This window comes from Bubalus kerabau, chromosome 6 (genome assembly GCF_029407905.1).
Source record: "Bubalus kerabau isolate K-KA32 ecotype Philippines breed swamp buffalo chromosome 6, PCC_UOA_SB_1v2, whole genome shotgun sequence".
Taxonomy (NCBI): Eukaryota; Metazoa; Chordata; class Mammalia; order Artiodactyla; family Bovidae; genus Bubalus; species Bubalus kerabau.
The window spans coordinates 23,354,418-23,381,009 of NC_073629.1; the positions used below are offsets into that span (position 1 = coordinate 23,354,418).

Sequence of the window (26,592 nt, forward strand, 5' to 3'; positions counted from 1 at the left end):
GTCTGTATCTCTAGCTCCAGCCTCCCCTGAATTCTCTCCTTTTCAAACTGCCCAGTCAGTATCTAGATTGAGTTAATCATGGCAACACATATTAAACCCTGTAATGTGTTTTAGTAGAAAGATTATTCACTCTAAGTCCTTGCATCCCTTTCTACATTAGAGAAGTGAGCAGAAAAACCAATCTCCAAGAAATCTGAAGAGCTCTTCTCTATTGGACAAGATCCTTTAACCTCTCAAGTTCCACAGGAAATAATCACACCAATCATTTTACTCCTCTTGCCACTTTGTGATTGCCACACATAAAAGGAGGTGCCTGGCTCCTTCTCTCTGCCGAGGGAACACCATTCAGCCTTCAAGTTTCCCCAGACAGCTCTGCTTCCGTCTCCGGGGAGTGTTACACCCCAGTCTGTGCTAACAACCTCCTTCCTCTCAGCACCCAGCTCCTGTTAGCCCTTCAATGGTATGTCTGATTTCTCTCCCACAGGTGTCTGACATTTAGAGGAGATATTCCCTCAAGAAGATAGAGTGAACTGGGTAAACAATGAAATGAACTTCAAGCCAATACTTCAACATGCATGCAGGGATTGACATTTATCAAAATACTTACACATTCATTATCCTCATTACAGTCCCATGAGGTGGATGGAAAAAGTATTATTTTCAAATTACAAATGAGAAGGCAGGTACAGGGAGGGGGAAGGGATTGCCTTAAAGTCAGGTATCAACTAGCTTTAACTAATGGCAGAATTCAGACTCCAACTAGCTCTTCTGACTCCTCATCTAGTGTTTTTTAACACACCTAATGTCCTCTCCCTCTTATTCCATCCTTAACCCTTCTTTCTGCTTTGCTCCTTACCTTTCATTTTTCCAGCCAACTCATATCTTTTTCTTGGCTCAGCAGATCTTGTTTCCAAAGCTGTGAATAAACCACCTCTGCCCCAGCGGCCAGAGTCATCTGATAGGAGAAAGAGAAGATTTTCTTCTATAGGAGGCAAAATCCAGCCCACAATTAAAAAAAAAAAAAAAGGTATGCCAAGTATACTTGATTTTTCAAAGGGCAGAAACAACTATCTAACCTCCAAGCATATTACACACTGGACTTGTCAAGTATGTTTAGGTTTTCTGGAATATACCTAGCCATCATAACAGAAAAGCATCAAAAGAATCAGTGTTCTGAAAGAGCAGAAGCTCTGTAGTCCTTCTGTAATTCCTGGAAGATGGCTAAGGAAGGATGTAGAGTAGACGTAAAACCAGAAAGAGTTGAAGCATTGATAATACAACAGCTTACAACTCCCATTTCATAGGTAAGAAAGGGGAAAGGTTAAATGACTTATTCAAGCTGGTATTAACACAGCTGGTTAATACTCTGTATTCAGTCATTCATTCGATCATACTATAAATATTTGTCAGTATTACACATCAAGAACTCTTTTATGCTCTAGGGTTACACCAGTGGGGGGAGAGGAGAAATCTCTGCTCCCATGAAGTTTATTTTCTAGTTCAGTGAAAGTGTGAAAACGGAAGTGTTAGTCACTTAGTCGTGTCCAACTCTTTGCAGTCTCTTGGACTGTAGCCCATCAGAATCCTCTGTCCATGGAATTCTTCAGGCAAGAATACTAGAATAGGTGGCCATTTCCTATTCCAGGGGATCTTCCCGACCCAGGGATTGAACCCAAGTCTCCTGCATTCCAGGCAGATTCTTTACAGTCTGGGCCATGAGGGAAGCCCAGTTCAATGAAACACCACATGATATATTATGTATGTATCTGCTTGTTTCATTGTTTGTTCACTCAATGAAACAAACAAGCAAATACATACATAATATGTCACATGGTGATATGTCATCAAGTAAAATAAGGCAAGAAAGTAAATAGAGAAAAACAGGGGTGAGTACGGGGTGTGGGAAGTCAGGGGAGACCTCTCTCTGAGATGTAGACATCTGGACAATGCTTGATGTTGCTAAGTGGGGAAAGAGCATTCTAGAAAGAGGAACTTGCCTGGGGAAAAAAGTGCAAAGGTCATGAAGGAAGAACATGTTTGGAGTTTCGTTTTTTCTCAAACGATTTATTTGGCTTATAGATGTAGCCTCTGTGTACTCTCTTAAAAAGTTTGTGCAGGGAACAAGGCAGATATTATCCCATTACACAGATAAGGGAATTGAGGCCTGGAGAAGTTGGATTTGACTCTTACCTTTCTTCTTTACCTGGTTGAGCACCCTAGTCTCCTGGTTCTAAAGTTCACACTCTTTTTGACCACACAAGGCTGCCCTAAGCCCATTAATCTCCCCTAAGACAGGGCTCTGCCTTGTCTTCCCCAGTTCTTGGCACCTGAAGGATTGAGGCCCCACCACATCTACCTACCTACGCAGTGCACAATGACAGCATCCTCCGCCCCAGCCTGGGGGTGGGTGACGTCACCGCATACATATCTGATGGAGGTTGAGTCTGGGTCCTCATACTCCAGTTGGGCAGAGCTCTCATCTTCCCCGTCCTCTGGTTCGCTCTCCTCGGAAGGCAGGCAGAAGGACTGGTAATTGTTGGACTCCCACCAGGCCATCCTTCGAGAAACCAGAGGGGAGAGGAATTAACTGGGCCTATCACCATTTCCCTTAAAGCACATCCTGGGCTGTGATTCATAAACGGTGAGTGGCAAGTGGAGATGCAATTAGAAACTCACCCTGTCCTTCTGCCTGTTTGTAAATAAACAAGAAGCCTTACTGATTAGCCTAACTGCCTCCTGACTACACTTCAAAAATGAGTAGCCACCAGATGTCACTGTTTTTAAGAACATGTGACTAAAAGGGACTGTTCAAGTAAACTACTCTTGTCAGACAGCTACAATCAAGTCCTAAAATGTTCTCGCTTCAGCTGAATGCATCTTCTCTGCCTGAGGCACTCAGGACTGTTCTCTTAAGTAGATGGACTGCTAAGGTGAAAGTTTAATCTTTATAAAAGTATTCTATTACCAGTGGGAACTACCAGCATTACAGACACTTTCTGCAGTTTTAAAGTGATGTTTGACTGTGGGCTCACTATGCAGTAGTGATCCCTTTACCAATTGTGACCCTCAGCTTTATTAATAATACCATCAAATAACACACACGTACTTTTTCTTATGTTCTGCTTCTTCCTTCTTCTTCCTCTTCTCCTCTAACAGTCTCTTTCTCTTGGCCACTGCTTCTTGTCTTTTCTTCCTTCTGTCCTCCAGTTCTTCTGGGCTCAGAATCCGCTTCCTTTTGGCGGACCCCTCCACAAGGCCTGGGATGGGAACCTGTAGGAAGAACAAGCTCTATAACCAGGGGAACTGGGGTCTACCTGTTCCTTCATGAGTCTCATTCATCACATTGAGCAATGTGCTCAATATTTCACAGTATTTCACCATGGGTGGTGGGAAGTGCTGGCAAGATACTTCAGTTTACACATCTGGTAGGCATGGTAACCAGGATACTATGCTCTAAACTCAACCAAAGCACTGGCATGTCAGTATAGCAATATGTCATTTTGATTAATTTCATTAGGAATAAGGTACTTCAGAAAATAACTTGTTTTTTAATTGGAAGATGCTGTTTTAGGTTTAACTCATTTTAATGGAAATATTCCTTAATGTATTTTATCTTTCAGTCTTAAACACAATATTCCAACATCATGATCACCTTAACAATAACTAGCATTTAATGTATACAGACTAACTGCCAAATGCTATGGACATCACAGACATCGTTTATGATTGCCATCCATCCTTAACGACATAGGTCATGACTGTCAGCAGCAGGGTGTGGTATTTTGATGTAAGACAGTGATCCCTTCAAGAGTGGTTTACTATCACCCACATTAAATGGTAAAATATAACCCCCTTGTTGTTATTTTTATGCCATCTTCTTATACTTTTTTTCAACAAATAGATGCATTCTTATTTCTTAACAAATCATTCTCAGCATCACTTTCTGTTCATTTTTACTGAAACTTTGGAAGAATTTATCCTCACATAAATTAACAGTTCTTACATTGCCTTTATTTCGGAGTAACCGGCCCTCTTGACTAGTCTTCTCCAAAAGGGTTTTCTGAAGATTCACCAGTTGCTCAAATGATTCTCTGTCTTCTTTACTAGGCTCCTTAGAATAATCTTTACCTTCAAATAAGTACATGTGGTTTTCTAAAAACATAAAACACAGAGAGAAATGTTAGATACTAAAGAAAACTAGATTGATTCTAGTCAAAGCAACAAGGAGGGTGAATAGGAGAATGGCCTATATTCTCAATGGGCCAAGAATAGCTTGTGATGAAGGTACTGGAATTCCCATCCCACTAATGCTGACGGGTTTGGGATCCATCTGGGGATTTCATATATTTACTTTTTAAAGGAGCGAGCATGGCTAAAGCCATTTTGGTCTATCTTCAGGTGGCCCGTAAGTCTCAGTTTGATGCCTGCCAAATCCTGGATCACTCATCACTCATTCATTCCACACTATTCCCCAGCACACATCTCACTGACATTAAGATCTCCTAAATAAAGGTAACCAACAGCATATTTTTTTTTAATTACAAACAGTCTTTTAACACTCAGCTCTTCCCCCTTTTCTGTAATATTACAAGGATCAAGTAGAAAATCTATGAGGAAATAACCACAAAAATAATCCCTTAGATTTACAACTTTCTTTGTAGAGCTCATGAAGCATCTTCATGAGCCTCACCACAGTCTTGGTATAATTAACCCCACTTAAGAAAAAGAGAAAATTGAGGGCTTCCCTGGGGGCTCCCAGATGGTAAAGAATCCACCTGCCAAAGCAGGAGACACAGCTTTGATCCTTAGTCCAGAATTAGAGAGTAGCCCTCACTTGCCACAACTGGAGAAAAGCCTGTTCAGCAATGAAGACCCAGCACAACCAAAAATAAATAAAATTATAAAACTCCTGAGTTATTAAGCACCTCCCCAGTTCAAATTGCTAATAAGTGAAGAAGGCAGGATTTTCTGAGTCTGCTGCCAATGTGCTCTTTTCAGTATACAACTGTGTCTATAGAAGGATGGAAAGACAACAGGCCAGCAAACAGTAACTACAGTAATAACACAAACGGTGACCGTGTGAACTTGAATAGCAGTTTATGCTGTCAGAGCACCTTCACACTTATAATCACATCTGATTCTTGCAACCGTGTAAAGGGGTAAGGTGTACACTACTAGCACCACTTTACAGGTGAGGACAGAGACTCAAAGAGGCTGGGCAATTTGCCAAGACCATGAATAACATGATGGAAAGAAGTCATAACAAGCCAAGCCTAGTAACTAAGAGAGGTAAGACAACGATTCTAAATTGAAGCATATTTAATAGCACATGTTACCAAAGAATGTATTTTCACAGCATTATAAAATCAGCTATGGATATAAGTATGTTTTACTCTAGGGAGTACGAAAGCAAAACATTTTCATTCTCAAGAGATCAACTGCTTCACACTTGTACCCCAATCCAACCAGCTGTAATTCTAATTGGCATTTGCTAATTAAGTCAGCAGGGGGCTTTCAATGAGGTGCTCTATCAACAAGTGAGGAAAAAAGAGCCAAGAAGAGGCAAATATGATCACATATGTAGCTGCATGCGATTCTAAACTTACAAACATGCTTTAAAAAAAAGACCCTGCCATTTAAGATAAAAGCTATCCTGCTTTTTTTTCCTACAGCCCCTTTTCATAGGGGATGCTGTAGTTATGAGTCTTTCATATTCATTTCTATTCTTTTAACCATGCTCTGTCTTCACTCTGCAGCCAAGAGAAGGTTGGAGACCATAGGTATGGACACTCATCCTGCCAATGGAACCACCTACCACAGACTGGAACTGTACCCACTTGATCAAAGACAGAACTCCAAATTTTAATACAACTGGGAAATCTTTCCTGGCAGCTGGACTGCCTGAAAAAATATATATAATTTTTTTTGGCAGTTGGACTGACTGAAAAATATAATTATCTTTCTGGAAAACAGTGAAATTTTACTTTGTTCTACTAAACATTAGCAAAATAAGCTAAAATTAATCTAGATGAGTGCAGAAATGAGTGCAGGCTTCAGTACTTAATGTAATCAAAATGCAACTTAAAAATAGGACCACATACATCTATTTCTCCTCCCACCTAAAACCTACATGGTAGTAAAGGGATTTTAAAAAGATATATGAGACGACAGTGGACAAAAAGTTCAACAACTTTTTAGAAAATTTTAAGTGGCTCAAGGGATAACAGAGCTAAAAGAACAGTGGAAGCAAAACACAGGTGCCTGGTCAAGGGATGATTCTGAGAGCAGAGACCCTTTGAATCCTCCAAAAGCTCAGAACTTCCATGGACAAGGAATCGCAGCGAGGGATAACTGAGAGAAAGTCTGCACACCAAGTAACAGGAGCTAAAAAAAAATATCACACATTAATGCATATATGCTTCTACGAAGCACAGTGGTAAAGAATCCGCCTCCCAATGCAGGAGACACAAAAGGCGCAGGTTCGATCCCTGGTCAGGAAGGTCCCCTGGAGAAGGAAACAACAATCCACTCCAGTATTCTTGCCTGGAAAATTCCATGGACAGAGGAGCCTGGGGGGGCTATAATCCATGGGGTTGTGACTGAGCACACACAACACATGTATGTGGAATCTAGAAAAAGGCATAATCTTTATTTTCAAAGCAGAAAGAGACAGAAAAACATATGGATACCAAGGAGTAACGGGGTGGTGGTGGGATGGATTGGGATTGACATATATACATCACTACATATAAAATATTTAGATAACTAAAGAAAACTGACTGTATAACACAGGGAACTCAGTGCTCTGTGGTGACCCAAATGGGAGGGAAATCTAAAAAAGAAGGGATATATGTATACATATGGCTGATTCACTTCATCCTACAGCAGAAACTAACACAACATTGTAAAGCAACTATACTCCAATTAAAATAAAAAAAGAAGTAACAGGAGCACCCCGAACCCCTTCATTCATGTTGTCTCCTCAATCTGAGCAAACAGGTTACTCCAGACCCTATTCACCTCTTCCAGAAAGATATTAAAGGATTCGTCTTTGGAGAAATGGAGTTGCCCAGAGAAAAGACTCCAAATACAGACATCTGGGAGGGCCCCTTCAGTGAGAAGGCCAGCTCACCAATCAGTGATGCTGGAATAAACCCAAGGAATCCACATACCTGCTCAGGCCAGACCTGCCCATCAGCTCTGCATTTCACCTGCAAACATGAACAGATAGCCACGGCACACCAGATATTTCAGAGAAACTACCAACAAGGACAAGACAAATATACAACACAGGGCGTAGAGGAATACTTTTTTAAAAAGCTATAATAAAAGTCCTCAGAGAGGATATTCTATCCCTGCAAACAGAATAGGACACAATTAAAACAAGCAGAGAATCAGAAAGGGTTCTTGAAGAATAAAAATGGGATGCTAATATTCAAAAATGTAAAAGCTAAACAATGAGAAAAGTTAAAGAGCAGTGTCTTAGAGAATAATGCCAGCTATCTACATTCTGATCTTCCAAACATCCTATAAAAACCATAGGGAATAACAAGGACAACAAAGCCACCCTGAACCCATACCTTCTAAAAAGCTAGGAGTCAGAGAGTACTACAAACCTCAATTTGCAGGAAGGTAGAGAAATGAACATCCCAAATGAGCTGAATTAGCTCCCAAGCCCACAGTGGAGTCAGGCAGAGACTGCATGGAAAAGAGGCAGCAGGGTTCTAACAACATCAGACACAGATCAAATTTGTTCCCCATGAGAAGGACACATTCCAAGTGGGAAAATAATGAGGAAAGGTCTGCAACTGGGAAGATCAGAGAAGCAACTGCTAAGGAACTGACAGGAAGAGACTAGAAAGTACTTGAAGGTAGCAATTTGGGAAGGCATTGCTTCTGGAGGTCGTGCCTTGACAGTTTGGTGGCAAAGGGAAAGAATGAAGCAGGTGATGGAAATTCAGGGTCCTGCGGAAACGAAAAAGAATCACAAAACGAGAAGTCATGCCGGCCTACTCTCCACTCAAAAAAGGAAGCAGCATTGGGTAAAGAAACTGCCCTTCTCTGCATGAATGGAATAAAGTATTCTCGAATCAAGAAGCCTAGGAAGACTAGCAGACCTCTCACCCCATTCCACACTGAATTTGTGTTGCCACTGGTACAGACAAATAAATTCATTACAAAATAACCCTAAGACATCAAGGAACATCCTTACAAAGCTACCATGTGGGAAAAAAAAAAAAAAATTTCAAATCAGAAATCCAAATACTACAGAAATAGAAATGGGGACCCATCTCCTGCTCTAGCTTGGGGTGGCCATGCCATTAGCTCTGTTCTCACCCCCCACTTACTTCCTTCCTCTGGCTCTCTGCTTCCTTCTTCTGCTGTAGGCAGGGCATCAGAGACCCAGTGGCCATCTTCTGTTTCTCCCAGGATAGACTCCAGGTCTATTTCATGCATGGTGCTCCCCTCCGAGGACAGCAGTTTATCCAAACCAAATTTGAGTATCTCGCTCAACTTGAATGAAGAAAACAAAAAAGTCCAGTTGGCCCTCATGAAAACAAACATTGGGCACCAGTGATTTGCAAAGTGGCTTAGACACCAGGCGCATCCCTGTTCTGATGCTCAGCCTTTCTTCCCTCCCTGTGACAGATGACACCAACAGGGCTGTTCTGTAATTGGATGATGGATGAGCAGAGAGGTGATAAATGACAGTCAGAGCCTAACTTTGACAATTCTCAATAAACAGAAAATTTGACCCTCCAATCTGTGTTCTGAAGAATAAGAGTCACTTCCAGCATTATCTTAGCACTTCTCACAGAGTTTCACAGGCATCCCCAGCAGTCACGTGAGACATCACAGACCCTGTTAGATACTCTCCTACCCCTCCTACTGCCAAACTTCTTGGAATGAGAAGGCTACACAGCATCTTTCTTAAGTGACTTTCCTTTGGCACTTTTGTTCCTACCACAGTGCTCAGTGGAAACCATCTTCACTAAAGACCAGCGACAACTCCTGAGCGCTGGACGGGAGAGCCGTTTCTCGATTCTAATGCTGCTTGCTGGGCGTGCCTCTGGCACTGCACTACCCTGCTTCTCTTACCTGCTCTCTAATGAACCCTCAGCCTCTCCCTAGGCTTGTAGGAACCACCTAAAAAAGTTCAGATCATCTTTCCTAGCTGTAGTTTTCTCCTTTCAATTGTGAACTTCCCTAAGTGCTAACTCTGAGGCTCTGAACCAAGCTGCATTCACACTTTGGCTCATTTGCATCTTGTCTTTTTGGGTTAGCTATCTCTAGCTGGTTTATTTTGTGAATAACTTGGAAATCTTACAATACTCTGTAACAACTGGAAAAAAATTTAGATAGCTCACTGGAAGAATTGAACAAACCTAGATATACTTATCTTTAACCTTGATATATACAAAACAGCGACTGACTTTGGCAACTGGCTTCCCAATAGTTCAGTTGGTAACGAAAACATAGCGCTAAGTTGTATCCAACTCTTGCGATCCCATGAACTGTAGCCTGCCAGGCTCCTCTGGGATTCTCCAGGCAAGAATACTAGAGTGGGTTGCCATTTCCTTCTCCAGGGGATCTTCCCAACCCAGGAATTGAACCCAGGTCTCCCTCATTGCTTACTCCTTGGAAGGAAAGTTATGTCCAACCTAGATAGCATATTGAAAAGCAGAGACCATTACTTTACCAACAAAGGTCCGTCTACTCAAGGCTATGGTTTTTCCTGTGGTCATGTATGGATGTGAGAGTTGGATGGTGAAGAAAGCTGAGCACTGAAGAATTGATGCTTTTGAACTGTGGTGTTGGAGAAGACTCTTGAGAGTCCCTTGGACTGCAAGGAGATTCAACCAGTCCATTCTGAAGGAGGTCAGCCCTGGGATTTCTTTGGAAGGAATGATGCTAAAGCTGAAACTCCAGTACTTTGGCCACCTCGTGCGAAGAGTTGACTCATTGGAAAAGACTCTGATGCTGGGAGGGATTGGGGGCAGGAGGAGAAGGGGACGACAGAGGATGAGATGGCTGGATGGCATCACTGACTCGATGGACATGAGTCTGAGTGAACTCTGGGAGTTGGTGATGGACAGGGAGGCCTGACGTGCTGCGATTCATGGGGTCACAAAGACACGACTGAGCGACTGAACTGAACTGAACTTCTGCACTGCTGGCAGATGCTTTACCGACTGAGCTACGTGGGAAGTTTGATGCCTGGTTTGGGAAGATCCCCTGGAGAAGGGACAGGCTACCCACTCCAGTATTCTAGTCTGGAGAATTCCATGGACTGTATAGTCCATGGGGTTGCAAAGAGTTGGACATGGCTGAGCAATTTTCACTTCAACAACTGGCACCAAAAATAAAAGCCACTATTTATGAAAAAGACTGGTCCATACCGGGATACTCCCTTTAGTCTACGTCTCACTTGTGACGTGTCTCAGTTATCAAGGGACCACATGTATTTTTAGAGAAGAAACGTGCATGCACACTAAGTTGCTTCAGTCGTGTCTGACCCTTTCATGATGATACTATGGACTATAGCCTGTCAGGCTCCTCTGTCCATGGGATTCTCCAGGCAAGAATACTGGAGTGGGTTGCCATGCCCTCCTCCAGGGGATCTTTCCAACTGCGATCAAACCCACATCTCTTATGTCTCCTGCATTGGCAGGCGGGTTCTTTACCACTAGCACCACCTGGGAAGCTCAAGAGAAGAAATATATTACAGTAATTAAAGGCAAGGGCATGTGCTTGGAGGTTAGAGAGTCCTTGGATTGGAGTCTTAATGAATTAACATTCTTGGGCAAATTATTTGAAATGGGAATAAGGAGAGTGCCTACCTCATTCTTCTGTTATTCATATCACAGAAATAATTGGGAAGAACCCCTTAATATGATACTTAGCACACAGTGAGCATTCAGTAAATGTTCACTCCATCTGCCTCTGCCTCTGTTTCCTATTATGTTCTTCCTGCAGGGTAATGAATCCGCTTCCTTCTTTGAGGATTTCATGATCCAGTACTTCTTAGATTTACTGAACCACAGTCACATCTTTGACTATCGGATTCTTTTTATTATACAAACCCTGCTTTCTCTGGAGATAAGGGCATTGGGGTGTTATCTTTGCTTCTGGCAACCAGAGATAACTTGCAGAGGCTTGGTAGTAAGAGAAAAATCAGAAGTAACCTTCTACTAACCACAAGCTGGGTGAGATTCTGACAGAGCCCCTCTCAAACACCTGGGAGTGGAGGGGGGGCTCTATGTTCCCATTAGGATCTGGCCCATGGCACAGAGACATGTTTACACAATCACATGGACATGCCCAGCAGCCTCCGTCACAGGGACACCATCACTGAATCCCCTGAGCCCCTCCCCAGTTGGGAGAGAGTTCAAGCTTCTTACTGACAACTCCTCCTCCCACACCCAGAATGTGGGCACGCCAAGGCTCAGCCATTCATTCCCCTCACCAGACCCAATACTGAACTTGTCACTCATGAGGTTCTACAGGAACTCATGGTTGGAGAACTGTAAGAGCCTCTGCAGTCTGCCCACACCTTTCTCTCAAGCTGCCATCTGACATTTCTAACTGCCTCTTGGATAATGTGAACACATGTACGATCTGCTTTGCCACCAGCATGGACAAGTGTGCACACATCAATTGGGAACCAAAGAAAAAAACAGAAAAAAACCCACACTTTGCACCTTAAGAGAAACAAGAACCAAACAAGTAAACACAAAATCCAGGGTTACTTTCTAGTTCAAGTTCCAAAATAAATGAAACCTTGAGCCTTTCCCGTAAGTTACTGACTTCCTAACAAAACCAATGTGAGCCCTGTCTTCTGCAAAGCAGATGTGTAAAGATATGCACTGGTCTTTCTGGCTATAATAACCATGTGAGAAAAACCAGACTAACCAAACACTTGGCAATTCTGCTTTTAATAGTAATTTTTCCTTTTAAATACTTGTTGTATTTTCTGTTTGATAAACTAGTCCCTTTAAAGTCTACTCTCTTACAAACTTTCGCAAATGAAATTTTTATCTCTGAGCTTTTCCTCTAACAGTATTTTTTTTAATACGTTTTTACTGCAAACTCTGTTGACTAAAGCCTAAATAATCTTCCTCTTCCTAAATCTCTACCTAAACTTCTTCCTTCCTAATTTCTATCCTCCTCATTATCCAGGCTGAAGATCTTATAGACATCTTTAAATTTTCTATTCTCCCTAGCTCCCCACCTCTAAGCAGCAGCTCCTGTCATTTCTTCTTCTGTAATGTTCCAGACCCTTCCATTGCTACTGCCTATGTCAGAGGTTTATAACTCACTTCATGCCTGGATCTTTCCAGTATCCTAGAAGTCAGTCTCTCTGCTTCTAGCCCCTCATCCCTGGGTCAAAATGGGAGGACCTGGTCTACATGATAATATGGGTTCTAATTTAAACCCAAAGGCTGCTACAGAATATCTCCAAGTCCTCTCCCAGAAGAGTTTTCTCTAACATCTTCCAAGCCTGCATCTGCTTCCTAGCTGGTGTCTCCTCCTTTAAGCAATTAACTCTAGTTCTTTCATCTGTTTTTCCTACGGCATAATTCTGAATTCCTGATCTTGTCTACCCTCCTCTGAGTGTGAAGAAGGTGATGCAAAACACTGATCAAAGGGTCTGGGGTTAAGATGGAGGTACAAGATAAATCATTATTATGCTGAGTTGTTTATTTTACCTAATTCTCTTAAGGCCCCCTGATGGAACCTGTGGTAGTCTCATTTTCAGAAAGCAAAGGTTAAGCTATCTGCTCAAAGCAACACAGCCAGTAAGAGACAAGGCTTGGATCTGAATCCAAGTAAAAGGGATCCACTGCTACTGCTAAGTCACTTCAGTCGTGTCCGACTCTGTGCGACCCCATAGACGGCAGCCCACCAGGCTCCCCTGTCCCTGGGATTCTCCAGGCAAGAACACTGGAGTGGGTTGCCATTTCCTTCTCCAATGCATGAGAGTGAAAAGTGAAAGTGAAGTTGCTCAGTCATGTCCAACTCTTTGCGACCCCATGGACTGCAGCCTACCAGGCTCCTCCATCCATGGGATTTTCTAGGCAAGAGTACTGAAGTGGGGTGCCATTACAGTCCATCCTTATTTTGTATTCTGCTGCCTTTATTTATCATATTCATTTTCACTCCCATAGCAGCCTGCATGTAGTATAGATATTATGTGCATGCATGCTCAGTTGGGTCTGACTCTGTGACCCCATTGACTACAGCTTGCCAGGTTCCTCTGTCCGTGGAATTTCCCAAGCAAGAATACTGCAGAGGGTTGTCATTTCCTCCTCCAGGGGATCTTCCTATGGTAGGAAGGAATCTGGCTAGGGAACAAATGTGTAGCAGGAGAGAGTGGGTGGTTAATTCATCTACTTTCTCATTGATGGAACCACTGACTAAAACCATGGCATCTTCTAATATGAAGAACAGGGACTTCCCTGGTGATCCAGGGGCTAAGACTCCATGTTACCAGTGCAAGGGCCCCAGGTTTGATCCCTGGTCAGGGAACTAGGTCCCACACGCTGCAACTAAAAATTCCACAGGCTGCAAACAAGACCCAGGAAGGCCAAATAAATAAATAAGTTAAAAAAAAAAAAAAAGTGAAGAACAGGGTATCTTACCTGGAGGTCAGTATCTGCAGCACGTTTCTGGGCTCCCAGAGTGAAATGGCCCCCTTCTATGATCATGTTGGTGAGCTGCAGCTTGGAGGCCGCTTTCCTATAGACAATCTCTTCCACAGTATCTCGTCCAATCAGCCGAATAACTTTAACAGACCTGTAGAGAAATCACAGAAAACTAATGTGCTAAAATAGAAGGAAAGAAGCACACAAGCATGCCAGGTCAAGACGCAAAAAAGAAACAAACCTAAAATGCCAGCTTCAGGGTACAACTAACGGGGGATTGTTGTACGTGAACCTGAGTTATCTGTTAGAGAGAATCTGGCCTCTAATTTTCACTGAACCTTTCCAAAAGAGTCAAGGGAGGGATGACGCCTTAACTCAGAAAGGATGTTAAATAACTTCTCAGAGTTCCTCCTAGTCCTTTCACAATTTTACTTTGCTCTTTTTACCAAAGCAAGTCCCAGCCCAGCACTACTCTGGAGTCAGCAACAGAGATGGGCTAAAACCAACTGGTCTCTCACCGCCCAGTCTAGAACTGTCACCAGCCCACATTCTTCACCTTCCCCCCGAACCCAGAACTACTGAAGAGCCAAGGAAGCGGAACCAGAGCTATGCTTAAATCTCTCACTTGTTCTGGCCAATTCGGTGAGCCCGGGCAGCTGCTTGTAAGTCATTCTGAGGATTGAAATCACTGTCAAAAAAAATAACAGTATCTGCTGCTGTTAAGTTCATGCCAACTCCACCTGAAAACAATACAGAAAAGAATGTTGGCAGAAGTACGTGGGCTAAGGACCAGACTGTGACGACACAAGGCCAAGCATTCAGACTGATAAATGAAAGCAGCCAAAGGACTGGCTTCATCCTTCAAACTGACACCCCCATCCTCAACTCTGGACAGAGCTTTGTAGTGGTTAAAAGTCCTACGTGGGCTTTTGCTGCCTGACTCGGGCAAGTTTAACAACTGCAAGTAACGGAAGTGAGTGGAGTGGGGTAAGAAGCAAAAGTAGGTACTTAAGTTAGCGCCCTGAATCCATTTTAAATCTCTTCAGTTTAAAAGTCTTCATTGAACTTCATTTAGAATAGTCTGTGGAAAAGGAAACATGCTCTTTCAGAAACAGTTTTAAATATGAGCGAGGTCTGCTGTGGGCACCATCAAGAGAAGACCTCCTAACGTCCACTGCAAGGTACAGCCAGGCAGCACGGGCTCTGACACAAGTTAATGAGAAGAGGAGATGCCATGTATTACACCCCCAAGCGGAGCAGGGGGCTATCGGCCTCTGACTGGAGAAGACTTTAGTAATTCTCTTCTGTTACTTGTCTCCACAGTAATTAAGGAGAAGGTAACAAAACCAACCAAAGGACAAACACACTCCCTGGGACAACTTTCCAGTCTTTCTTTAGGAAGAGGGCTGTGGAGGCTCCCTGGACTACGGGAATTAATGAGAAGAACTATGAAGGCAAATTACAGCCTTCTCTTTGATTAATGTGGAAACAAGCACAAAATAGACTCCCTCTTGCCAGGGTCATTACAGCTCGTTGCTGAAACAAGCAAGCCTGAAATGGCTTGTTCCAGGAGCCAGAACTAAGGACCAACTTCTGAGATGGGCTACTGCCTCCAAGCTACATCTTAAGTCAGGCAGGAACATTCTAATTAAAGCCTTTATATAAAATTAAAGTTGGAATAAACAGATAATAAAGACTGATTACCGAGAGATGCTAATATACTGAATAACAACAACAGCTACCCAGGTACTATGCTTTACTCTCTGCAGGCACCATTCTAAAGTACTTTACATATATTAACTCCTATAATCCTCACAACAATCACGGGTACTCGTTTTATAGATGTTGCAATGGAAGCACGGAGAGGCTGAGGGATGACTGGAAGCGAAAGGAGCCAGATTCAGTACCACATGGTCTGGCTTCAGAGCCTATGTTTTTTACCCACTATTCCATAATACTCTCAGGCACTTATTTCATTGAAGTGTTTTAATTTTTTTATGAAATGTTTTTTTCATAAAAATTTTTCTTCTTCTTCTTGGGTTACTGTTAAGTTCAGCTCTTCTTCATTAAAGGATGATATTTTATAAATAAGCTATAGCCAGACTTGCCTGAGACATATTCATGAGCTCTCACTGCCACCTGGTGGCAATATGACTCAATCAGAAATTGAGAGAAACTTGAATAAATGATAATGATGCAAATCAACAACTAAAATGTGACAGCAAACAGGACAGCTGGTGTTTGGAAAAGGCTCAGGACTGCTTTGGCTCCTATGAGATCCCTCTGTTCTAATTCCGAGAACTCCAAGGAGATTACTTGAAAAGCAGAGATCTTTCTTCCTAATTTCAGATGTTTCAAACAATGCTGCCGAGTACAATGGTGTTGAAATCAGTAAGGCATCAGTTCAGTTCAGTTCAGTAGCTCAGTTGTGTCCGACTCTTTGCGACCCCATGGAGTGCAGCACGCCAGGCCTCCCTGTCCATTGCCAACTCCTGGAGTCTACTCAAACTCATGTCCATTGAGTCACTGATGACATCCAGCCATCTCATCCTCCATCATCCGCTTCTCCTCCTGCCTTCAATCTTTCCCAGGATCAGGGTCTTTTCTAATGAGTCAGTTCTTCGCATCAGGTGGCCAAAGTATTGGAGTTTCAGCTTCAGCATCAGTCCTTCCAATGAATATTCAGGACTGATTTCCTTTAGCATGGACTGATTGGATCTCCTTCTAAGATCACACAGACTGCACCCTCGATCTCAGCCACTTATTATCAAGTTACCTAATCAGTCTCTCCTAAGACTACCCTAAGACAACTGCGACATGAATAAGTGGCTGAGATCAAGGGTGCAGTCTACGATCTTAGAAGCGAGCAGGACCAAATGAATTTCATTATATCTCTGTAATATAGAGATGAGACATACACAGGTAAAACAATCTCCTTATGGTTAACGATTATATTCAACACTACTTTTTAATACCCTATAGTACCAGGCACTTAATAAATGCTTACTAAGTAAGACTGAACTCTCTTTTCATAAATATACTGATCTCTCTTTACAATAGAGGACATACATCCCTTTAGAGCTCCTAATTCTATTCCATCAAGATTTAGGTCTACCAAAAAAAAGAGAGAGAGAGAAAAAAAAGAAACTTAAGATTCTGTGAATTCAAAATTAATTTAAGGTCTGCTTGTTTCGTGACATGAGAATAATTTCATCTCCAAGAGCTGACATCATTTAAGTAAATGAAAGCACTCCATAAGTGGTATGACACTACAAATGTCATATAAAATATTTATGACTTAAGTCATATACAGACAATGTTACAATTAATTCTAAAGAGCTGGAAATTTCATTACAATCACACTTTTTAAAAGCAGATTTTTTATTACTCTTTCACAACACTTTCAGAGCTACCTGTCAGAAGGACAACTAGTAGGCAGGCTGCTATCTTGTTTCCCAAATTCATGGTTGGGAAGGAGAGCTGTCTCTATTGAACATGACTAAAACTAAAACTTCTATACAAAATTATAGAAATCTTTCAGGGTGTTCACAGGTCAATGGTCAAAAGAGATCAGAATTACTTTCCAACAACCCCAGGTTTTAGCCTTACTTCTCTGATGAGATGAAAGCTTAAATCAGTTTGACAGAAACGAGTACCATGCTAGAAGTCTAGGACAGTGATAAACTGATGTAACCTACCTCAATTCCCCCCACTCCTTTTTTTTTACACTCCTCAGTAAAAACCTCACCTTTCAGTGAATTAAGGAAAAATCTAATGATTAGGATTTAAATGTACTGGTTCACCCTTTAATTTGTCTGCTTTCATCAATAGGGATGCAGCCTACCTGCCCTGGTACTCAAGAGAAAAGTAAAGATGGGCTGCTGTCCAAAGTTCTTAATGGCCAAGTGTCTCTCTTCTCCTCTTACAGAACCATCCACACGCTCATAGCTGTAGCCTTCACACAGAGGGAGAAAAGAGAGAAATTGAAACCATTTTCAATTACTCACTGTGGAGTAAAACACTGCTCAAAACCAAACACCAATTTTGTCTCTCTCATATACAGTCATGCCCCTACTGTAAGCTATCTTCCTTTGATTCTGAATAATATTCTTAATCATGTTTTTCTCTGTAACATCCCCACACCCCAGATAATTCTTCACAGACCCATCTGGACTGTTAAGTCTAAAAGTCTTGATTAATGTAATGGCCAAGGGATGTCACCTCTATAATCCAGGTAGTCTTGGAGAATATCCAACATCTGGGTCATCTGAGAGAAAAGTAAAACTCGATGGCCTCTGGCAAGAAAAAGAAAAGGAAAAACTGCCAACTCCAATAGTATTTAGGGTGGATTTCCTACAGGTGAAACTTAGCAAAGAATGCAAGTTTACAAAGAAATGAAATCCTGAAGTAGAAACATAAATGTCATAATCATTTACAGAGCCTTCTTCAGTAATGTGAAATGTTTTATACAAGGATGTAACTGCACCAGTAGCTGAGTCCTTACAGCACTTCTCACCAGTGCTGTAAGTGCTGGGATATTCCCAGGAGTCTGTGTCAATGCACCAGAGGGTGTAAGAAGCCCTAGATAACCAAGGTGCTTTGCAGGACTCCAGCTCCAGCAGCCAGGGATCAGCCTGAAGGGATGAGCAGTGTCGGCAGGAAATGATGTAGCCTCTGACTGGAGGTACAGGACTACATGTTTATTTCAAGCATCAGACTCTCTTTTATACTTTTTCAAAAGCATTAGGTCAGAGGTTTGACATTTTCAGTTCCCCCTCACCCAGATTACTGTCTCTTTGTTGCCCTTCAAACAGAGTTCCTGCTTCAGCAATTCTCTCAGAATCGTGTTTACTTGTCATTACATTGTAACTCATGCTTATGTCTGGGCCACATAAAAGCTCACTATCTCCTAAAAAGGCTTCTAACTATTCTTAATTATTCCTAAACCCTAAACTCAGCAAACTTCTTTTGCCATAAACATTCCCCTCACAAACAGGTCTCAGATAACAATCCTTCCCATGGCCTCAAGCTGCGGCCTATGTGCTCATCCTGGGACATTCTTTGCAAAAATCCTTGAACAAATGTCAATGGTTACTTTATAGATTATTTTCTGGGCACAACTGCAGAAGGCTTTGTGCTGTCTCACGCTTCTCTCAAGAACAATAAGCACCTTAACATTCTTTCCAGCCAACCCAACTGACAAAAGGAAGAAACAAGTCAGAATCACAAGAGCTAACTCCTTCATCCTGGGTCCATGCCTGCGGAATAAGGAGAGGGGTTGGGGCCATGCCTCCATTTTGTCAGTAATGCCTAACGTGGCTCCCGACAGTGCTTCTTTTCAGGATGGCAATTACTAAATGGAAAGAAACATACAGTTTTAACAGCAAAATAAAAGATATGTGAAGAGAAAAATGCAAAATTCAAATGTACAAAAAATGAAACAAAAACTGATGACCCTAAAGAGCTTGTGGTTGGCAATCAATAGCTCTTCTCTACTTTGTGGTGAAAGTCACTATCCTTTCAATTATAGCTTTATTGGTTGAAAATTTTGAGAAGCATCACTTTAGAGAAGCAAGAGGCAGGTGGCATTTCAAATCCCACATGATACATAAGAAAACTTACGTAGGGAGAGGAGAGAAGAAAGGAGGTGGCAAAATGGATTAGGTCAAGGACAAATTCAAGGGAATTCCCTGGTTGTCCAGTTATTAGGGCTCTGCACTTTTCACCGCCAAGGGCTGGGTTCAACCAAAAGCTCCATGGTATGGCCGAAAAAAAAAAGTTCAAACCTACAGCCCATGGTTATCAGCTATTAAGTCTGCATAAACAAAGAAGTACTGTATGGCACTGTCTAAACAACATTCTATTAGGAAAACTAATTTAATCTGAGTTTGCGATAGGTGTAGATGAACAATTATGAAAAACTCCTTCAAGACTCTAGCCTCAAACTGGTAGAAAGGGTGTTGAACTTCAAATCTAATCCTCATGTAATCCCATTAGATTAGAACTTCATCTAATCCCATTTCTGTCATTTGCTGGCTGTGGTGGCCTCAGACAAGCCACAAAGCCTCTCTGGGCCCGTTTCATCACATGTGAAATGAAAAGGTCAAAGAGAAGCTATTTATGGGTCCTTCTCCCAACACTAGGACACTTAGAGAAGATACATCATAGCCTATAAAATACAATCAGGCATGCAGCTGTTTGACTTGCACATTCCTAATGTTGGACACTTTTGCCAAATCTGAGGTTTTAGGTTGGTTCAGGCATTCCTGGGTCAGTTGTCCCCAAGGGACAACTTAGAAATCCTTGGGAAACGGATTTTTTTCTAGACTGCTCTGTACCTCCGAGAACCAGAGGATCAGATACAGGCCAGACACCAGGCCACTGAACACTTAGCTAAATCTTTACAGGCCCCCAAAAAAGTGGCTTAATTCTTCCAATACCCAACTTGCATCTCAGGGAAAGAGTCCCCGAGTTCTCCTTGAGTTCAAATCAAGCCCCACAAGTTAACAAGAGTAAATATTTGCTAAGTACTTAATATGTGCCAATTCAAGGCAAGGTACACCAGCAGGCCTTTAAAAAAGAAACGTTTGATGGTATCTTTGTCTTTGTAGAACTAAACAATACAGCTGGAGTGACATGGTTAATATAACAATTAACCAGACAGCAGATTAAGGCAGTATGCTGCCAAATGCTGGATTAGGATCCTAAGTGCTGTAGGAATTCAGGAAAGGAAAGGATGTTCATAGAGGGGATGGCATGGGATGAAGGGTATAGCTGCAGAAAAGGTGGAACGTGAATCAGGGTCTTGGAAAAAAGGAGAACTGGGATTAGTCTCAAGAAATCAGTGAGTTGCACATTATTCTGGTTTTAACAATCACCAGCTCAGAATAGAAAATATGAACCTATCACCTACTTGGAATACAGGAATGCCAACAGCTTATCCAGCAGGTGAAGTTTCCCACTAGCCTCAATCAAGTGGTCTCCAATTTCAAAAGGCTCTGGTTCCACACCTGGGAAAGAAAGAACCCACTCCCAGTAAATGTGTTCTCAGTTGGGGCAGACTCTGAACGGAGAAGCTGATGGCGAGGCTACAGAGAAGCCAAGATCCTTCTAACTGATAATGGGCCCAAGTCTCATATCTCTTTGAGGCATTTCATAATTATTTGTTTATATTATGATATCAGCACTACCCAACATCAATCACAGAGCCTGGCACATCCAATATGTCTAAGAAATGTTTACCCAAGGAACAAATCTACTCTTTGGGAAAGTGAAGCACAGGGAGATGCTAAAGACCAAACAGACCCAAAACTGAAACCTTCAGGTTCTCACTCTAGAAAACAAATCAAGACATAGGGTTAGATATAAATTAGTCATTCTCATGCAGGGTAGCAAAATAACCTGGAAGGCTTCTTTTGAAATCTACATGTTCCCAACAGCTCTTCGCATAAAAGAAAAGCTCTGACATGCACCTCATTAAGATTCTGTGACATTTTAAAACAATTCATACAGCTACTTGGCAAGGACTTCCTTCAAATGACTGCAGAAAAGCCTCTGCATTGATCCTATCAATACTAGAGCCCTCACAGCATAAAACGCCTGGAACTGCCCCACAGGCTACCCATCAGAGTGAATTAAAAAAAAAAATTTGAATGAAAATGAAAACACTACATACCATGTGTAGAATGCAGCTAAATTAGTACTTAGAGGGAAATTTACAGACGTCCATAAGATGAAATTCCCTCAGCAAAGGAGGCAGAGAAGGAGAAGACATAAGGCAGATGGAAAAGCAAGAGAAAGTATTGTCCCAGAAGCCAAAGGAAAAAGGTGTTTCAAGAAGTGATCAATTGTGTCAAAGGTTTTGAGAGATGAATTAAAAAAAAGTGAACTGATAACCATCAGTTGAGACCACTGATAAACTAGCAATGGTGGTGGCAAAAAAGGCTCACTGACTGGGTTCAAGACAAAGGGACATGCAATCATAAAATTCAGATTGTGAGACAGCCCATAAAACACAGAGCCATGATTCTTGAAAACTGTCAATTTAATGAAAAAGTAAAAAAAAAAAAAAGCTGAGGAGCATTTCTAGATTATAGGAGAATAAAGAGACATGACAAATGCACTCTAAGATCTCTGACTGGATCTTGAATTTGAAAAGAACAAAGATGGACACAGGCAGATTCACAGGAGAGAAGTATTCACATGATTTCCCATAAGTTTCAGGTGATACAAGAAGCTCTCCAAAATAAATGAAGACCCAGAAAAGTGGCAAAATTTAAATGCTTTTCTATCATAATGAAATCAAGATCGCCAGGAGAAATATCAACAACCTCAGATATGCAGATACCACTCCAATGGCAGAAAATAAAGAGGAACTAAAGAGCCCATGGATGACGGTGAAAGAGGAGAGTGAAAAATCTGGCTTAAAACTCAACATTCAAAAAAATGAAGATCATCGCATCCGGTCCTATCACTTCATGGCAAACAGAAGGGAAAAAAGTGGAAACAGTGACAGATTTTATTTTCTTGGGCTCCAAAATCACCGTGGATGGTGCCTGTAGCCACAAAATTAAAAGACACTTGCTTCTTGGAAGAAAAGCTATGACAAAGCTAGACAGCATATTAAAAAGTAGAGACATCACTTTGCCGACAAAGGTCCGTATAGTCAAAGCTATGGTTTTTCCAATAGTCAGGTACAGATGTGAGAGTTGGACCATAAAGAAAGCTGAGAGCCAAAGAATTGATGCTTTTGAACTGTGGTGTTGGAGAAGACTCTTGGAAGAGTCCCTTGGACTGCAAAGAGATCAAAACAGTCAATCCTAAAGGAAATCAACCCTGAATATTCATTGGAACGACTGATGCTGAAGCTGAAGCTCCAATACTTTGGTCACCTGACGCCAAGAGCTGACTCACTGGAAAAGACCCTGATGCTGGGGAAGATTGAGGGCAGGAGGAAAAGGGGGCACGAGAGAAGGAGATGGTTGGATGGCATCACTGACTCAATGGACATGAGTTTGAGCAAACTCCATGAGTGAAGTACAGGGAAGCCTGGAGTGCGGCAGTCCGTAGGGTCACAAAGAATGGGATACGACTTAGTGACTGAACAACGAACAACAATTATACTGAACAAAGAGAAGCAGTTGTGGAAAAGGAACTACAGTATGTGAGGAGGCTGAGTAAAATGAAAATTATGTTTAACAAGGTCTGTTCATGTGCTCAGCCACTCAGTCGTATCCAACTCTTACCGAGGTCTGCTTACATAGAATTCTCTCATTCTCCAGTTTCTGCCCTTGAGGATAAACATGTCACTCTTCTTCCAGCAGAGGGAGGAGATGTTCATGCTGGGAGGGGATGGGGGAATGGATATGCTATCATTTCTGGACCTGCGGTTTTGGGGGTTGCAGTGTTTGTTTTTGTTTTTGCTATTGTTTCTTTTTTAAGTGTCCATAGCTCAAAATGATAACAAAATGCAGATCAGATCCTATCACTCCCCTGATTAAAATTCTCCTGTGTTTTCCCATTGTATCTAAAATAAAAATAAATTTACTTTAAAAAGATAAAAGAAAAAGTCATAAGGGACATTTAAAACTGAAGAAATCTGAATATGAACAATATGTTAGATAATCAACATAAAAAATTAACAAGAGAAAATGGGGAAAAATAGATAGTAAATATAGGCAAATCTTTTGAAGAACTTTTCTATGAGGTTGGCCATAAAATGACAACAAAAAGTAATGCTGAGAAAAAAGGGCACTGCCTCACCGTCAAACAAATATGGGTGATCCACACACTTCCGAAGCTGGGACAGGACATTCTGCAGTTTAACTTTCTTCGCCATCTCATTTTCAAATGCATCTGAAATTTTAAAAAGAGAGAGATGGATTACTGAACAACAACAAAAAACCCTGCAAGTTTCCATACATAACCTTACTCATTTCAATAATGTATCTTTCAAATCTGTATCTCCCAAATTTCACTGAAGTGCATTAAGAACAGCACACTGATAAGAAGTTTTCTTAACCATCACCTTGTTTTAAGACGGAAAAGTAAAAGTGTTAGCTGCTCAGTCGTGTCCAACTCTTTGTGACCCTATTGTAGCCTGCCAAGCTCCTCTGACCATGAAACTCTCTCAGCAAGAATACTGGAGTGGGTTGCCATTCCTTTCTCCAGGGGATCTTCCCAATCCTGGAAACGAACCCAGGTTTCCTGCATTGCAGGTAGACTCTTTATCATCTGAGCCACCAGGGGAAGCCCTTAAGGAAAACCAGGAGTTGGGGAATGGGGAGGAAATCTCACAAAGTCAACAAACAACAAAGTCAGAGTTATACTTTGACTGGCAAAGGTACTCTGCCAGTTTCACTCTAGTTGACCTGACTACTATTCAGAATAAAAAATCCCATCCCATTTTCTTGCTATACAAACTGAGTGTGATTATAAAATGCATGAAAATCACATCCTCATTAGTTTCTAAATGGACAAGTACCCTCTGATTACCTAGGTCTTTCATCAAAATGGCCTTGTAGTATTTTTTCTGCAGTGCTGACATGCCATGGTATATCATTACTTCCGTCTTTCTGGGAAGCTCTGTGGCTACCTCAGCCTTTACTCGCCTCAGCAGAAATGGCTGCAAGAGTTTGTATAGTTCACTTGCTGTGTACAAGGAAAGAAAAAACACACACAAGTAGAGTGGGACAAAAGCAAAACCAAGGCAATGAACTATTAGAGAACATACAACAGTTTACTTTAGTTTCTCACTTTCATACCAATTCTGCCTTCTAGGCCAGCAAGGTAATTCTTCACAGTATTTCGTCCTTCCTTGGATTCTTCTTTCCAACTTCTTCTGCTTCTTTCTAATAATCTCATTTGCATAGAACTATTCTTTTTCCGGGATACTTTTGCATTTGATCAGCATAACAGCTCAGAAATGTAGGCAAGGTGGTAACACTGTCCCTATTTGTAAAACTAAGTGAAGTTCAGAGAAGTCAAATCCCTTATCCAAAGTCACACAGCTGGTTGATAAAGGTGCTAGTACTCACACTTAGTTCTTTGACTTCCATACCCTTTTTCCTTCCTGAGCTGTCAGAAACTTTTAAAAACTAGCCTAAACTGGAATTACACTGCATGCAGGATTGCCAGAAACAAAAAATAAAAATAAAAGTTAAATTTGAATTTGAATTTGATAAACAAATAATTTTTTAAAGATCAGTATGTCCTGTGTAATATTTGACTTGGAATACTTTACATAGCAACCTTAAACATGGGAACAATCAGAGCAGGTTCCCCAGGTAAAATTCAATCTGTGGAATGGAGATTTCTGCTGTGAGAAGCCTTTCCAACTCATCCTCAGCTAGTACATACAGACCCACTAGTTGGCATGCCTATCAATTATTTTGAATAATGATCCTGGGATAATATCACATACATAGACAATTTTATGAGGCAGAGGAGCAAAGGTATGAGAAGAAAACTACGAATGACCATTGTACAAACCAGAATGGCTTCCTCCTTTACTTCCACCACCATCCAGCCCAGACTTTTGGTTCTTACGCACTGATAAAAGTGTTAAAAGAAACACTAGTGCTGTGGAACCCTGAATGACAGTTTCAGACTATGGCACCCACATATTTCTCTGCCTCAAGAAGTACCATAGGAAGTTATCCAAGTCCTCACAGAAATTACACGTTGGAAAAAAAAGTCTGCAAACCAGCAGACACTATTTCTTCTGATAATGACCCAAATAAGCACAATTATAGAGTCACGTGACAAACAAATACGAGAATCATGAACAGCAGGCACTGGGAACAACAGGAGGCTCCGACAGCACCTTATCTTTGTGCGGCTCTTTACTTCCTCAGAAGGGGTTCTCTGGTTATAGATTCTCCTTCTTTTCTATCTATAACCCTTATGCCCTAGGGAAGTTGCTGGGCCCAGACCTCTTGGGCATGATTTGTAAGAAGGGAACTTGCCTGACTCAGACTCTTTCTCAATGTCCTGGTAACGCTGAACAAAATCTTCCACCTGCTCCTTGGAAAAGAGATCAGGCTCCACAAAACTGAGGAGTGAGTAGAGCTCCTGGAGGCTGTTCTGGATGGGTGTTCCAGTCAACAGGAGGGTGAAGACAACTGAGAACTCAAATACACAAATGAATAAAATGAAAATCTGTAACGCTGGAAAGCAAGACTGAGTCACCCATCACAACCTTTACACAGAGAGGCATGATTCAATGAAATGAATTCAGGGGCATGAAATCAGAAAGCTCAGGTTCTAAATGTATACAACTGTTTGATATAGGAAATAACACCTCTTCAGTTTCAACTATAAGAAGGGGATAATAATCTTGTGAAGGAGATATCATTTATAAAGTAAAATCACTTTGTGAACCCTAAAGTATTGATGAGTATTCAAAATGGTTACTGTTATGCAACCTATGTGGAAATTCAAGCACACAGCATATACTCATGCAGTTTGAGAAGCCCAAAACTACAGCAGCAGGACCCACCACTATAAGAAAGAAGATATATTTTTTAAAAACATCCTTTTGTAAAACTTAACACATGTAGCCAATGTAAGACAACAAGAATTCTGGACATTTCTGGACTATATACCACCCAAAATGGAAAGACACTTGTTAAATTTTGAGCAGAGGAATAAAGAACACCATGAATAACAGACTAATGAAGTAAAAGGAAAAACAGTAACAACAGTTGTTAGGTCAAGCAAAGGACAATCTCTTAGCTAACATAAAAAGACCTTATACTACTTGAGTTAAATAATACAGTACAAAGAGAAAGCTATATGCTGTACGTGTGTATGTGTGTGTGTGTGTGTATATATATATATAAAACATGGAAATACATTATGTGTGTATATATGCATATATATATACACACACACACTGAATTCTGATATTTAATATATTTTTATTTTTTTAACAATATTGGAGAAG

General features: G+C 41.4%; 1 protein-coding gene and 1 long non-coding RNA gene across 13 annotated transcripts in view; one reads left to right on the forward strand and one right to left on the reverse strand.

The window, feature by feature from the left end:
• The window catches only part of LOC129654839 (uncharacterized), a 46,419-nt gene extending 45,480 nt beyond the window's left edge, over window positions 1–939 (forward strand). Inside the window, exon 3 of the long non-coding RNA XR_008715609.1 lies at window positions 902–939. This is a non-coding gene — a long non-coding RNA (uncharacterized LOC129654839). The remainder of the gene's footprint in view (window positions 1–901) is intronic.
• Window positions 1–26,592, reverse strand: part of CHD1L (chromodomain helicase DNA binding protein 1 like) — a 63,987-nt gene that overhangs the window by 8,387 nt on the left and 29,008 nt on the right. For 10 of the 12 annotated variants that reach the window (XR_008715602.1, XR_008715601.1, XR_008715600.1 and 7 more), the window contains 13 exons: window positions 25,613–25,775; window positions 24,141–24,296; window positions 23,409–23,501; window positions 20,560–20,656; window positions 17,868–17,941; window positions 17,491–17,601; window positions 14,272–14,386; window positions 13,644–13,797; window positions 8,349–8,514; window positions 4,004–4,152; window positions 3,107–3,270; window positions 2,361–2,557; window positions 857–955 (listed from right to left, as the gene is read on the reverse strand). Coding sequence is in view for 8 of the 12 variants with exons in the window: in XM_055584554.1 (XP_055440529.1) it covers window positions 857–955; window positions 2,361–2,557; window positions 3,107–3,270; window positions 4,004–4,152; window positions 8,349–8,514; window positions 13,644–13,797; window positions 14,272–14,386; window positions 17,491–17,601; window positions 17,868–17,941; window positions 20,560–20,656; window positions 23,409–23,501; window positions 24,141–24,296; window positions 25,613–25,775 (1,738 nt within the window). In the remaining 4 variants the exon portion in view is untranslated. Of the gene's footprint in view, window positions 1–856; window positions 956–2,360; window positions 2,558–3,106; window positions 3,271–4,003; window positions 4,153–8,348; window positions 8,515–13,643; window positions 13,798–14,271; window positions 14,387–17,490; window positions 17,602–17,867; window positions 17,942–20,559; window positions 20,657–23,408; window positions 23,502–24,140; window positions 24,297–24,409; window positions 25,520–25,612; window positions 25,776–26,592 lie in introns of those variants that run through there. The other 2 variants (XM_055584561.1, XM_055584559.1) reach the window with 2 other exon arrangements.